Here is a 16,722-nt window from a genome sequence, read left to right as displayed (position 1 = left end):
AACATGTGTTTTAGAACAAAGAATACAATGACACAATATGACAACGTTACTGAATATTTCCCCAAACTACATTAAAAACCATAAATCTCCATGTTCCTCTTTGCTAACATCATTATTCACATCATGCTTTTAGCATGCTGCTATAGCTATCCATACACTGATAACTCTTAATTCTGGTTTCTAACTTAACTCAATATGTATATATATATATACATATACTATTCACCATCATATAATACCACTTATTTACAATCACAGTACCTTGCAGCTGTTCCAATTAGTCTCCCTGGACACCACCCATACTTATTAATGGCACTGAGGTCATTTTGTGTTTCTCTATTCTCGGGAGAGCCTCAGCTCTTTTAGCAAAGTTAGTTGACTATAGATTGTCCACGATGGCTGCTAGAGCCAACATGGCTGTTCAGTATATTATGGTTGACCATTCTCTTACATAGGTTATTATTGTGTTTGCACAAATTGATAAGACACTGAATCGTTTGTTGTTTTACACAGTTTTGATTCATGAATAACACAATGAGTCAGACGTTATCCCTAGAAGATCATGTCGGTTATGGTCAGGTGCAGGACAGCAATAGATACCACCAACAAGCACTAGAATTTTTAACAAGAGAATAAGCAATATTTGAATGTAAGAAAACTTAATTAGATCAAAGGGGAATGAGATTTTGGGACAAGTCAATGAATTGCACTTTAGTTAAAGCAATGGTATGATAGTATGTAATAAGAGCCACTGGTGAACCTGAAGATTTCCCTAGTAAGAGACCTCAAAGCACCGCGATAGTCAAGGGCTCTTTGGTTGCAATGTATTTTCAAACAGATCCTGAGATTCTCCTCCAATGCATTCTTGGAGAGGTAATTTTAAGATTACTATCCAGTGCCTAGTTTAAGAGCCGTACTTCAATTATTCACTAGAGCCAACTCTATAGACGCTGAAGAGGAAGACCATATCGGTAGATATAAGCTCAGCAAGATGCCTATTGTAATATTTTGTTCTGAAGTCAAGATAATCTTTAAAAACTGTATTACTTTTTTTTTTCTGAAGAATGTAAAAACATTGTTTTTTTCATACTGACTGTTGAGTTTCCCAACCCCCTAAGTAATGTCCTCCTTCTTACAGGGATTCCTACATACGTTCTCTTAAACACAACAGGCTTACAGCATCCAGGAAGACTCGATTATCTGGAGTTGTTAAGTACTTCAGGCCGGCTTCTAAAGACAATTCCAATTAAATATTATCCTGATAGAATACCCTATGAAATATGGAATGTAACTGCATTTACTCCACCAAAGGAACCATTTTTCCTTAGAATAACAGGTTATGATAAAGATGATTACCTGTTTCAGAGAGCATTAAGTGTTTCATTTTCTAATATTGTGCCAGGTAAATGCTAATCACTGTAACATATTTTATCCACTGTCAAATTTATGGGAAGAAATTATCATAGCTTGCATAATAGATTTATGGCATTTAGTGATTTTGCAAACATTTTGCCAATTTAAAATTTTAACTCAATCTCATCAGTTTACCATGAAATAATGCTGTAATCAATATCATTTACGGTACTTATTTAATTCCCTTTGCTACCACACAGATTGGAGATCAAATGTCTTTTGCACATAGCATATGTGTCACTGTATTTTTCATGTAGCATTTATTTTTCACTGCATTATTTATACTCATAGGACCACCAAAGGTGTCAATGCCCAAAGTAACGCCTGGTTACTATCTACAACCCGGTCGCATTATGTGCTATGTGGAAAGTCTTATACCTGTTTCAGTGCATTTCAGAAAGAACGACATCAGACTTGGTATAGAGCAAACATTCCAGTATGTATAATTGTTATTAAATGATATATATACAGTATATACAGTATCTCTAGATGCAGATCAGGATTGAGTTTGAGTCTGTAATTTTGAAAGCTTTAATAAAGTACAGATTGAGATTTATAATACTGTAAATATGTGGATTATTTACCGTAGATACTCGAGTATAAGCCGACCCGAGTATAAGCCGAGACCCATAATTTTGCCACAAAAAAAAAATGGGAAAACTTAATGACTCGAGTATAAGCCTAGGGTGGGAAATGTAGCAGCTACTGGTAAATTTCATAAATAAAAATAGATACCAATAAAAGTAAAATTAATTGAGACATCAGTAGGTTAAGTGTTTTTGAATATCTATATTGAATCAGGAGCCCCATATAATTCTCCACATACAAAATACACCCCATATAATGCTCCATAAAGTTTGATGGGCTGCAAAAGATGCTCCATACAAAATGTACCGTATATACTCGAGTATAAGCCGACCCGAGTATAAGCCGACCCCCCTAATTTTGCCACGAAAAACTGGGAAAACTTATGGACTTGAGTATAAGCCTAGGGTGGAAAATGCAGTAGTTACTCGTAAATTTCAAAAATAAAAATAGATGCTCCATACCGTTCATTATTGCCCCATAGATGCTCCATATACAACTGTGCTATATAGAATGCTCTATACCGTTGATTATGGCCCCATAGATGCTCCATATAAAGCTGTGCCACATATAATGCTCTGCACCGTTCCTTATGGCCTCATAGATGCTCCTTATAAAGCTGTGCCATATATATATTGCTCTGCACCGTTGATTATGGCCCCATAGATGCTCCTTATAAAGCTGTGCCCCATATACGGTATATTGCTCTGCACCGTTGATTATGGCCCCATAGATGCTCCTTATAAAGCTGTGCCCCATATACGGTATATTGCTCTGCACCATTGATTATGGCCCCATAGATGCTCCTTATAAAGCTTTGCCCCATATACGGTATATTGCTCTGCACCGTTCATTATTTCCCCATAGATGCTCCTTATAAAGCTGTGCCATATATAATGCTCTGCACCGTTGATTATGGCCCCATAGATGCTCCTTATAAAGCTGTGCCATATATAATGCTCTGCACCGTTGATTATGGCCCCATAGATGCTCCTTATAAAGCTTTGCCCCATATACGGTATATTGCTCTGCACCGTTCATTATTTCCCCATAGATGCTCCTTATAAAGCTGTGCCATATATAATGCTCTGCACCGTACTTTATGGCCCCATAGATGTGCCATACAAAGCTGTGCCATATATAATGCTCTGCACCGTACTTTTTGGCCCCATAGATGCTCCATATATAATGCTGTGCCCCATATATATTGCTCTGCACCGTTGATTATTGCCCCATAGTTGCTCCATATAATGCTGTGCCATATAGAATGCTGCTGCTGGTGCTGCCATAAAAAAAAAAATCACATACTCACCTCTCTTGCTCAGGGCGCCGGCGCTTTCAATAATTACCTGCTCCTCGTGCGGCTCCGTCTCCAGCACTGACGCTCAGCAGAGGGCGCGCACTGACTACGTCACAGCGCCCTCTAACCTGAGCGTCATTGCTAGAGGACGCTGCAGACGGAGCCGCACCGGAGCGAGGAGCAGGTAAATATAGCGCAGCGCTTCGCTCCCCTTACCTGCTCCGACGCGGTCCCTGCAGTCCCTGGCTTCCCCTGTGCTGCAGCTTATTCCTGTAATTGAGCGGTCACACCGATGATTTACAGCAATGAATGTGCGGCTCCTCCCCTATGGGAGGTGGAGCCGCCTATTCATTTCTGTAATGAGCGGTGCCATGTGACCGCTCAGTACAGGAAGAATCTGCAGCGCCGGGGAAGCCAGGGACTGCAGGGACCGCGCCGCAGCAGGTAAGTATGATTACACAGCCCCCGCTCTCCCTCACCTGCCGACCCCAGGGTATATGACTCGAGTATAAGCCGAGAGGGGGACTTTCAGCCCAAAAAAGTGGGCTGAAAATCTCGGCTTATACTCGAGTATATACGGTACTTCATATAATGTTCCATAAAATTTATCATGGGCCCCGTAAAATGCTCCATAGAAACATTTGCCCCATGTAATGCTGCACAAAGGTTGATTATGGCCCCATAAGATGCTCCATAGAGACATTTGCCCCATACAATGCTGAATAAAGGTTGATTATGGCCCCATAAGATGCGCCATAGAAACATTTGCCCCATATAATGCTGCACAAAGGTTGATTATGGCCCCATAATATGCTCCATAGAAACATTTGCCCCATAACCCAGCCTTAGTCCTACTACATAGGGACAACTCTCTTAGGCCTACTATCCAGGGACAGCGCTCTTATCCCTACTATTCAAGAACAGCTGTCTTAGACCTACTACCCAGGAACAGCTTTTCTTGTCCTAGTGCTCAGGGAAAACTCTCTTAGCCCTACTACTCAGGAACAGCTCTTCTTATCCTACTGATCAGGGATAGCTCTCTTAGCCTTACTAGTCAGGAACAGCTCTTTTTATCCAAGTGATCAGGGACAGCTCTGTTAACCACTACTATCCAGGGATATCTCTCTTAGCCCTACAACCCAGGGTCACCTCTCCTAGCCCTACTAACCAGGGACACTTAGCACTACTATCCAGGGACAGCTCTCTTAGCCCTACTCTCCAGGGACAGCTCTCTTAGCCCTACTACCCAGGAACAGATCTTCTAATTCTAGTGATCAGGGACAGCTCTTTTAATCACTAATGCCCAGGGACAGCTCTCCTAGCCCTACTACCCAGGAAAAGCTCTTTTACTCTTATGACCTAGGGATATCTGTTATGGACCTGGTGGTTAGGAGCACCAGGCACGACCTGATAGTTAAACTCACACAGGACAAGCTCTGGGATGTGGGAGCTCTGCTGACCGCAGGTCCTAATCCTATCACAACAACTAGAAATAGCGGTGGAGCGTTCCTGACTCTCCCTAGATGCCTCTTCACAGCCTAAGAGCTAGCTAGCACTAGAGATAGAAAATAAAGCCTACCTTGCCTCAGAGAAATTCCCAAAAGGAAAAGGCAGCCCCCCACATATATTGACTGTGAGTAAAGATGAAAGTCACAAACGCAGAAATGAAACAGGTTTCAGCAAAGGGAGGCCAGACTTACTAAACAGACAGAGGATAGGAAAGGTATCTTTGCAGTCAGCACAAAAAACTACAAAAGACCACGCAGAGTGTGCAAAAAGACCTCCGCACCAACTAACGGTGCGGAGATGCCACTCTGCATCCCAGAGCTTCCAGCTAGCAAGACGAAATCATGATAACCAGCTGGACAAGGAAACAATGAACAAATAATAACTATTAGGAACTTAGCTTCTGCTGGAGAAGACAGGTCACCAGAAAGATCCAAGAGCGAACTGAACCAATGCAGGAACATTGACAGCTGGCATGGAGTAACGATCTGAGTGGAGTTAAATAGAGCAGCCAACCAAAGGATAAACCACGTCACCTGTGTAAGGAACCTCAGAAGCAGCAGCTTCACTCACAGCCACCAGAGGGAGTCCATGGACAGAACTCGCCGAAGTACCATTCACAACCACAGGAGGGAGTTCGACAACAGAATTCACAACAGATATCTCTCTTAGTGCTACCACCCAGGGACGGCTCTTAGCCCTACTATCCAGGGACAGTGCTCTTGGGCCTGCTACATAGGAACATCAGGTTTCTCAGCCCTACTACCCAGGGACAGCCCTCTTCTAACTTGTGCACAGTCCATACATTGCAGTCCATGCAAGTATCGTGTTGCATGGACATCTGCATGAGCCCTTACAATTTCAATTGGCCTTTTGACGGCAACCATAATGCTTATTAGGCACTAGGTGAAAATTAGTTTGACACCCCTGCTTTAGAGCATTGGCTCCCTTTCGGGACCCCCTATATATGCCAGAGAAAAGAGACAATCTATAAGAATTAGCTCCCCAACAGACTCTGCCCATCATTGCATAACATAACTGGGCATTTTTTGCCATGAAATTGAGAAGCTTTATCTCTGGAAACTTCCTTATAAAATTGAAACCCAAATTTCACAATAGCCTTATAGCTTAAATTTAAATGAGTTTCTTGCATCTAAGCCAAGACATTTTGTCTTTGACAAATCATTTTAATTCAGCCTTTGAAAACTCACTTGTCTCATTTCCTACAGAATTTCTTCATCCTCAATACATAACATGTAATAATTTATAACAATATTTTGTTTCTAGAGAGTCAATAAAAACCGCTTGGGAAATTGCTAATGTGTCTTCTTACGATGAGGGCTACTATGAATGTTTTGCGGTTAGCACCGCCGGAAGTGCAAAAGCTCTGACATTTCTAGATGTAAATGGTAAGTAACATGATCTACTATATAATTGTCTAAGGGTCACTTCCGTCATTCTGTCCTTCTGTCTTTCTTTTTGTCATGGATATTCATTGGTCGCGGCCTCTGTCTGTCATGGAATCCAAGTCGCTGATTGGTCTCGCCAGCTACTTGTCATGGCTGCCGTGACCAATCAGCGACGGCCACAGTCCGAATAGTCTTTCCCTACTCCCCTGCAGTCGGCGCCAGCGGTAACGGACCGCGTTATGCCGTGGGTAACTCACTCCGTTACCGCCGCTATTTACCCTGTGTGACCAAGTTTTTACTATTGATGCTGCCTATGCAGCATCAATAGTAAAAACATCTGTTAAAAATAATAAAAAAATAACAAATCATTATATACGCACTTTTCGCGACGCTCCGGTGACCTCCGGCAGGTTCCGATGCCAAGAATGGTATGGGAAAAGGACCTTCCATGACGTCACGGTCATGTGACCACGACATCATGACAGGCCCTGCGCGCCTGCGTGAGAAGGACCTGCCATGACGTTATGGTCATGTGACCGCAATGTCATCACAGGCCCTGCGCGAGAAGGACCTGCCATGACGTCACGGTCATGTGACTGCGACATCATCACAGGGCCTGCACGAGAAGGACCTGCCATGATGTCTCGGTCATGTGACCGCAACGTCATCACAAGCCCTGCGCGCCTGCGCGAGAAGGACCTGCCATGACGTCAAGGTCATGTGACCGCGATGTCATCACAGGTACTGCGCGCCTGCACGAGAAAGACCTGCCATGATGTCACGGTCATGTGACCGTGATGTCATTACAGGTCCTGCGCGCCTGCGCGAGAAGGACCTGCCATGACGTCACGGTCATGTGACCGAACTACAATGGGCCCTCGGAAGGTGAGTATATGTTTATTTTTTAACCTGTGACATACATGGCTGGGCAATATACTACGCAGCTGGGCAATATACTACGTAGCTGGGCAATATACTACGTGGCTCTGTGCTGTATACTATGTCACTGTGCAATATACTACATGGCTCTGTGCTGTACACTACGTCACTGGGCAATATGCTACATAACTGGGCAATATACTACGTGACTGGGCAATATGCTACGTGGCTGGGCAATATACTACGTGGACATGCATATTCTAGAATACCCGATGCGTTAGAATCGGGCCACCATCTAGTAACTTTAATAAAGATGTATACAAAATAACGTGTACAATCCTCATTATCAGTCACTTAGATGGGAAACTGAAACAAGCTATTTTAAATATTACATCAATTTCTATGTATTATCACTTCTGTAACAATAAGGACCCCAGTATCAATTAGTTGATATCTATACTGCTATACTGAACCAAAGATGGATGGGCCAAAAACAATCCTATTCGTTATCTACCTCCCCAACCCTAAAGGCCCCGTCACACATAGCGACGCTTAAGCGATCCCGACAACGATACAACCTGTCAGGGATCGTTGCTGCGTCGCTATGTGGTCGCTGGTGAGATGTCAAACAGTGAGATCTCCCCAACGACGCAGCAGCGATGCGGCGACCTGTAGCGACCTGTACAACGATGCTATTTCAGGACGATTCAATGGGACGTCCTGTCAACGAGGTCGTTGGTAAGGTGTCAAACACAGCGATGTGTGCTACCCAGCGGGACCTCAACGATAAAAAACGGTCCAGGCCATTCCGACACGACCAGCGATCTCACAGCAGGGGCCTGGTCGCTGCTACGTGTCACACATAGCAAGATCGCTACTGAGGTCGCAGTTGCGTCACAAAACTTGTGACTCAGCAGCGATCTCGCTAGCGATCTCGCTGTGTGTGACGGGGGCTTAAACGTCTCCAGCAGCATTGCAACATAAATTGTAAAATAGTTAGTACTCTTAAAGGGATCTGTCAGAAGGATTAAGTCTCCTAAGCTGTGTACATGAGCATGTAGGTTATAGAAAGTTGAATACATTTATACCTTGATATCTGTGATATGATGTGTTATTCCAGAGGAATATACATTTTTCTTAGCTTTTAATTGAGCTGTTAAGATCTATGGGTCGGACATAGATCTTCCTGAGAATCTGTCTCCAAAGCCTATTTTGAAAGAGAAAATAAACTCCAATGGAATATGGCACTAATCACGTTAGGATTTTTTAAATACATCCACTTCCAGTGAAAAAATGTTAATAAAAGTTCATTTATTTTCTCAAAACAAAAAAAAGGAAAAACATATATCCATTAATAACCACCCTTTCTTTCCTATCCCTGAGCCGGCTCTTAACCCACTTACACATATTTTCCCCTATCCCCATTATTCTCATTTTATGTATAAACCTTTTGTGTGGCACCGTATCAAAAGCTTTTGAAAAGTCCGTATACACTACGTCCACTGGGTTCCCTTGGTCCAGTCCAGAACTTACCTCTTTATAGAAGCTGATCAGATTAGTCTGACATGAACCCGTGCTGATACTGGGTCATGAGGTTATTCCTCTTCAGATACTCCAGTATAGCATCCCTTAGAATGCCCTCCAGGATTTTACCCACAGTAGAGGTTAAGCTTACTGGCCTATAATTACCGAGTTCTGTTTTTGTCCCCTTTTTGAATATTGGCACCACATTTGCTATACGCCAGTACCACAGGTACAGACCCTGTTATTATGGAATCTTTAAAGATTAAACATAATGGTCTATCAATGACTGTACTTAGTTCCTGCAATACTTGGGGGTGTTGTTGTGAATTCTGCTTTTGGGCTCCCTCCGGTGGTTGTAGGTGGTAATGCAGTTGTCCCAGGGCTGCAGTCCTGGACAGGTGTATCTGCTAATTGCAATTCTGACTGGGGTATTTAGGTTTGCAGGACTCATTAGTCCTTGCCTGTTGTCAATGTTTCTTGGGAAGTGTTGGATCTCTGGCTTCTCCTGCTTAGCTGCCAATTCAGCAAAGATAAGTGTCTGTTTCTTTTTCCATGTCACACAAGCTGTGTGCTTGTTTTTTGATTGTATTAGTCTCTGGAGTTGCAGATATACGTTCCACATCTTTAGTTGATGGAGGAATTTTTTGTATAATCTGCTGTGGATATTTTTGGAAGGGTTTTAATACTGACCGCACAGAACTCTGTCCTATCCTTTCCTGTTTTAGCTAGAGTGGCCTCTTGTGCTGAATCCTGTTTTTCTGCCTGTGTGTGTCTTTCCTCTCCTACTCACAGCCAATATTTGTGGGGGGCTGCCTATCCTTTGGGGTTCTGCTCTGAGGCAAGATAGTCTTCCTATTTCCATCTATAGGGGTATTTAGTCCTCCGGCTGTGACGAGGTATCTAGGTTGTTAGGTACATCCCACGGCTACTTCTAGTTGCGGTGTTAAGTTCAGGATTTGCGGTCAGTATAGTTACCACTTACTCCAGTGAAAGTTTTCATGCTGCTCCAAGGTCACAGGTTCATAACAGTACAACTGGCCAATAATGAGTTAAATGCATCTCAGAAGAAGGGAAGAAAGGTGTTGAGCCATTTTTTTTCTTCAGTCTGCTTTATATTCTCTTCTCTCTTTATCTCTGGGTGGCTGAGGAGCCTTGTGCTAGCATGAATGTTCAGGAAATAGCTTCTCGTGTAGACCAGCTTGCTGCTAGGGTACAGGGTATTTCGGATTATATTGTTCAGACTCCTGTTTTAGAACCAAAGATTCCTACTCCTGATTTGTTCTTTGGTGACAGGTCCAAATTTTTGAGTTTTAAAAAGAACTGTAAACTGTTTTTTGCTTTGAGACCTCGATCCTCCAGTGATTCCATTCAGCAGGTTAAAATCGTCATCTCCCTGCTGCGTGGCGACCCGCAGGATTGGGCTTTTCCCTGGAATCTGGGAATCCGGCTTTGCTCAATGTAGATTCCTTTTTTCAGGCTTTAGGATTATTATATGATGAACCTAATTCTGTGGATCAAGCTGAGAAGACCTTGTTGGCCCTGTCTTAGGGTCAAGAGGCGGCAGAATTGTATTGTCAGAAATTCAGAAAATGGTCTGCGTTGACTAAATGGAATAATGATGCTTTGGCGGCAATTTTCAGAAAGGGTCTTTCTGAATCCGTTAAAGATGTTATGGTGGGGTTTCCCACGCCTTCCGGTCTGAGCGATTCTATGTCTCTGGCCATTCAGATTGACCGGCGCTTGCGGGAGCGCAGAACTGTGCGCGCTGTGGTGTTGTCCTCAGAGCAGATTCCTGAGCCAATGCAGTGTGACAGGATTCTGTCTAGAACGGAACGACAAGGATTCAGACGTCAGAATGGGTTGTGTTATTATTGTGGCGACGCTTCTCATGTCATTTCAGTCTGCCCTAAGCGGACAGAGAGGATCGCTAGTTCATTTACCATCAGTACTGTACAACCTAAATTTCTGTTATCGGTGTCCTTGATCTGCTCATTGTCATCATTTTCTGTCATGGCGTTTGTGGATTCAGGCGCCACCTTGAACTTAATGGACTTTGAGTTTGCCAGGCGTTGTGGTTTTCCCTTGCAGCCTTTGCAGAACCCTATTCCTTTAAGGGACATTGATGCTACACCCTTGGCTAAAAATAAGCCCCAGTTTTGGACACAGGTGACCATGCGCATGGCGCCAGCCCATCAGGAAGATTGTGAATTTCTAGTGTTGCATAATTTGCATGATGCTATCATGCTGGGTTTTCCGTGGTTGCAGGTACATAATCCTGTGTTGGATTGGAAGTCCATGTCTGTGACTAGTTGGGGTTGTCAGGGGGTTCATAATGATGTTCCTTTGATGTCAATCTCCTCTTCTTCCTCTTCTGAAATTCCAGAGTTATTGTCTGATTTTCAGGATGTATTCGATGAGCCCAAGTCCAGTTTCCTTCCACTGCACAGGGACTGCGATTGTGCTATTGACTTGATTCCAGGCTGTAAGTTTCCTAAGGGACGACTTTTCAACCTGTCTGTGCCTGAACATACCGCCATGCGGAGCTATATTAAGGAGTCTTTGGAGAAAGGGCATATTCAGCCATCTTCTTCACCGTTGGGAGCGGGGTTCTTTTTTGTTGCTAAAAAAAGATGGTTCCTTGAGACCCTGTATTGATTATCGCCTCTTGAATAAAATCACGGTCAAGTTTCAATACCCTTTACCTTTGCTTACCAATTTGTTTGCTAGGATTAAGGGAGCTAGTTGGTTTACGAAGATTGACCTTTGAGGGGCATATAATCTTGTTCGTATTAAGCAGGGTGATGAATGGAAAACTGCGTTTAACACACCCGAAGGCCATTTTGAATACCTTGTGATGCCATTCGGGCTCACTAATGCTCCATCTGTTTTTCAGTCCTTCATGCATGATATTTTCCGGACTTATATTGATAAGTTCTTGATTGTATATTTGGATGATATTTTGATTTTTTCCGATGATTGGGAGTCTCATGTGGAACAGGTCAGGATGGTATTTCAGATCCTTCGTGACAATGCCCTGTTTGTGAAAGGGTCTAAGTGTCTCTTTGGGGTGCAGAAGGTCTCTTTTTTGGGCTTTATTTTTTCTCCCTCGTCTATAGAGATGGATCCGGTTTAGGTTCAGGCCATTCATGATTGGATTCAGCCCACATCCGTGAAGAGCCTTCAGAAATTTTTGGGTTTTGCTAATTTTTATCGCAGTTTCATTGCTAATTTTTCCAGCGTGGTTAATCCCTTGACCGATTTGACGAAGAAAGGCGCTGATGTGGCGAATTGGTCCTCTGCGGCTGTCTCTGCCTTTCAGGAGCTTAAACGTCGATTTACTTCTGCTCCGGTGTTGCGCCAACCGGATGTTTCTCTTCCGTTTCAGGTTGAGGTTGACGCTTCTGAGATTGGGGCAGAGGCCGTTTTGTCTCAGAGAGATCCTGTTGGTTCCTTAATGAAACCGTGTGCCTTCTTTTCCCGTAAGTTTTACGCCTGCTGAACGCAATTATGATGTCGGCAATCGGGAGTTGTTGGCTATGAAGTGGGCATTTGAGGAGTGGCGACATTGGCTTGAAGGAGCTAAGCACCGTATTGTGGTCTTGACCGATCAGAAGAATTTGATTTACCTCGAGTCTGCCAAACGGCTGAATCCTAGACAGGCTTAATGGTCCTTGTTCTTTCCCGTTTTGATTTCGTGGTCTCGCACCTTCCGGGTTCTAAGAACATTAAGGCTGATGCCCTCTCTAGGAGTTTTTTGCCTGATTCTCCTGAGGTCTTAGAACCGGTCGATATTCTGAAAGAATGGGTGGTCCTTTCTGCCATTTCCCCTGATTTACGACGGGTTCTTCAGGAATTTCAGGCTGACAAACCTGACCGCTGTCCTGTGGGGAAACTGTTTGTTCCTGACAGATGGACTAGTAGAGTGAATTCTGAGGTTCACTGTTCCGTGTTGGCTGGTCATCCTGGCATTTTTGTTACCAGAGACTTGGTTGGTAGGTCCTTTTGGTGGCCTTCTTTGTCGCGTGATGTGTGTTCTTTTGTGCAGTCCTGTGGGACTTGTGCGCGGGCCAAGCCTGGTTGTTCCCGTGCTAGTGGGTTGCTTTTGCCATTGCCGGTCCCTGAGAGGCCCTGGACGCATATTTCTATGGATTTTATTTCCGATCTTCCGGTTTCCCAGAGGATGTCTGTTATCTGGGTTATTTGTGACCGGTTCTCTAAGATGGTTCATTTGGTGCCTTTGCCTAAATTGCCTTCCTCTTCGGATTTGGTTCCGTTGTTTTTTCAGCATGTGGTCCGTTTGCATGGTATTCCGGAGAATATTGTGTCCGACAGAGGTTCCCAGTTTGTTTCTAGGTTTTGGCGGGCCTTTTGTGCTAGGCTGGGCATTGATTTGTCTTTTTCTTCTGCATTTCATCCTCAGACAAATGGTCAGACTGAGCGAACTAATCAGACTTTGGAGACTTATTTGAGATGCTTTGTGTCTGCTGATCAGGATGATTGGGTGGCTTTCTTGCCATTGGCCGAGTTTGCCCTTAATAATCGGGCTAGTTCGGCTACTTTGGTTTCACCTTTCTTTTGTAATTTTGGTTTTCATCCTCGTTTTTCTTCTGGGCAGGTTGAGCCTTCTGACTGTCCTGGTGTGGATTCTGTGGTTGACAGGTTGCAGCAGATTTGGGCTCATGTGGTGGACAATTTGGTGTCGTCTCAGGAGGAGGCTCAACATTTTGCTAACCGTCGTCGGTGTGTTGGTTCCCGGCTTCGGGCTGGGGATCTGGTCTGGTTTTCTTCCCGTCATGTTCCTATGAAGGTTTCTTCTCCTAAGTTTAAGCCTCGGTTTATTGGTCCTTATAGGATTTCTGAGATTATTAATCCGGTGTCTTGTCGATTGGCGCTTCCGGCCTCTTTTGCGATCCATAATGTCTTTCATAGATCTTTATTGCGGAAATATGTGGAGCCCGTTGTTCCCTCTGTTGATCCTCCGGCCCCTGTGTTGGTTGATGGGGAGTTGGAATATGTTGTTGAGAAGATTTTGGATTCCCGTTTTTCGAGACGGAAGCTTCAGCACCTTGTCAAATGGAAGGGTTATGGCCAGGATGATAATTCTTGGGTTTTTGCCTCTGATGTCCATGCCGCTGATTTAGTTTGTGCCTTTCATCTGGCTCATCCTGATCGGCCTGGGGCTCTGGTGAGGGTTGGGTGACCCCTCCTCAAGGGGGGGGTACTGTTGTGAATTCTGCTTTTGGGCTCCCTCCGGTGGTTGTAGGTGGTAATGCAGTTGTCCCGGGGCTGCAGTCCTGGACAGGTGTATCTGCTAACTGCAATTCTGACTGGGGTATTTAGGTTTGCAGGACTCATTAGTCCTTGACAGTTGTCAATGTTTCTTGTACCTAACAACCTAGACACCTCGTCACAGCCGGAGGACTAAATACCCCTATAGATGGAAATAGGAAGACTATCTTGCCTCAGAGCAGAACCCCAAAGGATAGGCAGCCCCCCACAAATACTGGCTGTGAGTAGGAGAGGAAAGACACACACAGGCAGAAAACAGGATTTAGCACAAGAGGCCACTCTAGCTAAAATAGGAAAGGATAGGACAGAGTTCTGTGCGGTCAGTATTAAAACCCTTCCAAAAATATCCACAGCAGATTATACAAAAATTCCTCCATCTAACTAAAGACGAGGAACGTATATCTGCAACTCCAGAGACTCCTACACTTAGAGCAGGAATACAATCAAAAAACAAGCACACAGCTTGTGTGACATGGAAAAAGAAACAGACACTTATCTTTGCTGAATTGGCAGCTAAGCAGGAGAAGCCAGACAGAGGTCCAACACTTCCCAAGAAACATTGACAACTGGAAAGGACTAATGAGTCCTGCAAACCTAAATACCCCAGTAAGAATTGCAATCAGCAGATACACCTGTCCAGGACTGCAGCCCAGGGACAACTGCATTACCACCTACAACCACCGGAGGGAGCCCAAAAGCAGAATTCACAACACATACCCTTACACATTCTCTACAACATCATTAAGTCCATTTGGATATAGGCTGTGTGAAACAACTGAAATTATGTCTTATATTCTAGGTTCTTCAAAGTAGCCACCTTTTGCTTTGATGACTGCTTTGCACACTCTTGGCATTCTCTTGATGAGCTTCAAGAGGTAGTCACTGGAAATTTTTGCCTCACTTTTTTCATTTTCACATGGGTAACAGGATAAAATGGATCCTAAAATGTGTTGGCAATTTCTCCTGAGTACACCTATACATAACATGTGGGGGTAAACCACTGTTTGGGCACACTGCAAGGCTCAGAAGGGAAGGAGCGCCATTTGACTTTTGAATGAAAAATGAGCTCCAATCGTTAGCGGACACCACCAGCGTTTGGAGAGCCCCTGTGTGCCTAAAGATTGGAGCTCTCCCACAAGTGACCCCATTTTGGAAACTAGACCCCTCAAGGAACTTATCTAGATGCATAGTGAGCACTTTCAACCCCTAGGGGCTTCACAAATTGATCCGTAAAAATGAAAAAGTACTTTTTTTTCACAAAAAAATTATTTTAGCCTCACTTTTTTCATTTTCACATGCGCAACAGGATAAAATGGATCCTAAAATTTGTTGGGCAACTTCTCCTGAGTACACCAATACCTCACATGTGGGGGTAAACCACTGTTTGGGTACACGGCAGGGCTCGAAAGAGAGGAAGAGCTATTTGACTTTTTGAATGAAAAATTAGCTCCAATCATTAGTGGACACCATGTTGCGTTTGGAGAGCCCCTGTGTGCCTAAACATTGGAGCTCACACATAAGTTACCCTATTTTGGAAACTAGAACTCCAAAGGAACTAACCTAGATGTGCGGTGAGCACTTTGAACCCCCATGTGCTTCACAGAAGTTTATAACGCAGAGCCGTGAAAATAAAAAATAATTTTTCTTTCCTCAAAAATTATTTTTTAGCAAGCAGTTTTTTATTTTCACAAGGGTAACAGGAGAAATTGTACCCAATATATGTTGCCCAGTTTGTCCTGAGTATGCTGACACCCCATATGTGGTGGTAAACCACTTTTTGGGCACCCGTCAGGGCTCTGAAGGAAAGGAGTGACGTTTTGAAATGCAGACTTTAATGGAATGGTCTGTGGGCATCACATTGCGTTTCCAGAGCCCCTGATGTGCCTAAACAGTAGAAACCCCCCACAAGTGACCCTATTTTGGAAACTAGACCCCCAAGGAACTTATCTAGATGTGTCGTGAGCACTTTGAACCCCCAAGTACTTCACAGAGCCGTGAAAATAAAAAATCATTTTTTTCCACAAAAATAATTTTTTATCCCCCATTTTTTATATTCCCAAGGGTAACAAGAGAAGTTAGACCCCCAAAGTTGCTGTGCAATTTTCCTGAGTACGCTTATGCCCCATATGTTTGGGTAAACCACTGTTTGGGCGCATGTTGGGGCTCGGAAGGGAGGGAGCACCATTTGACTTTTTGAACGCAAGATTGGCTGGAATCAATGGTGGCGCCATGTCGCGTTTGGAGACCCCTGATGTGCCTAAACAGTGGAAACCCCTCAATTCTAACTCCAACACTAGCCCCAACGCACCCCTAACCCTAATCCCAACTCTACCCATAACCCTAACCACAACCCTAACTCCAACACACCCCTAATCCTAATCCCAACCTTAACCCCAACACACCCCTAACTATAACCCTAACCACAAGCCTAACCCTAACCTCAACACTCCCCTAACCCTAACCTTAACCCTATTTCCAACCCTAACCCTAATTCCAACCCTAACTCTAATTCCAACCCTAACCCTAAGGCTATGTGCCCACGTTGCGGATCCGTGTGAGGATTTTTCCGCACCGTTTTTGAAAAATCCACAGGTAAAAGGCGGTGCGTTTTATCTATGGATTTACGGCGGATTTCCAGTGTTTTTTGTGCGGATTTCACCTGCGGATTCCTTTAGAGGAACAGGTGTAAAACGCTGCGGAATCCGATCAAAGAATTGACATGCTGCGGAAAATACAATGCAGCATACTGTATATGCGTGGTATTTTCCGTACCATGGGCACAGCGGATTTGGTTTTCCATAGGTTTACATTGTACTG

The 16,722-nt window shown here is 44.0% G+C and overlaps 1 protein-coding gene across 1 annotated transcript in view; it reads left to right on the top strand.

Annotated features, from left to right (window-relative positions):
- Positions 1-16,722, top strand: part of HMCN1 (hemicentin 1) — a 733,390-nt gene that overhangs the window by 119,809 nt on the left and 596,859 nt on the right. The window contains exons 8-10 of the mRNA XM_069737257.1: positions 1,139-1,402; positions 1,705-1,849; positions 6,092-6,213. Of these exons, the coding sequence (XP_069593358.1) occupies positions 1,139-1,402; positions 1,705-1,849; positions 6,092-6,213 (531 nt within the window). The remainder of the gene's footprint in view (positions 1-1,138; positions 1,403-1,704; positions 1,850-6,091; positions 6,214-16,722) is intronic.

Source organism: Ranitomeya imitator, chromosome 8, assembly GCF_032444005.1.
Source record: "Ranitomeya imitator isolate aRanImi1 chromosome 8, aRanImi1.pri, whole genome shotgun sequence".
NCBI lineage: Eukaryota > Metazoa > Chordata > Amphibia > Anura > Dendrobatidae > Ranitomeya > Ranitomeya imitator.
This window is presented reverse-complemented; position numbering and strand designations above follow the sequence as displayed.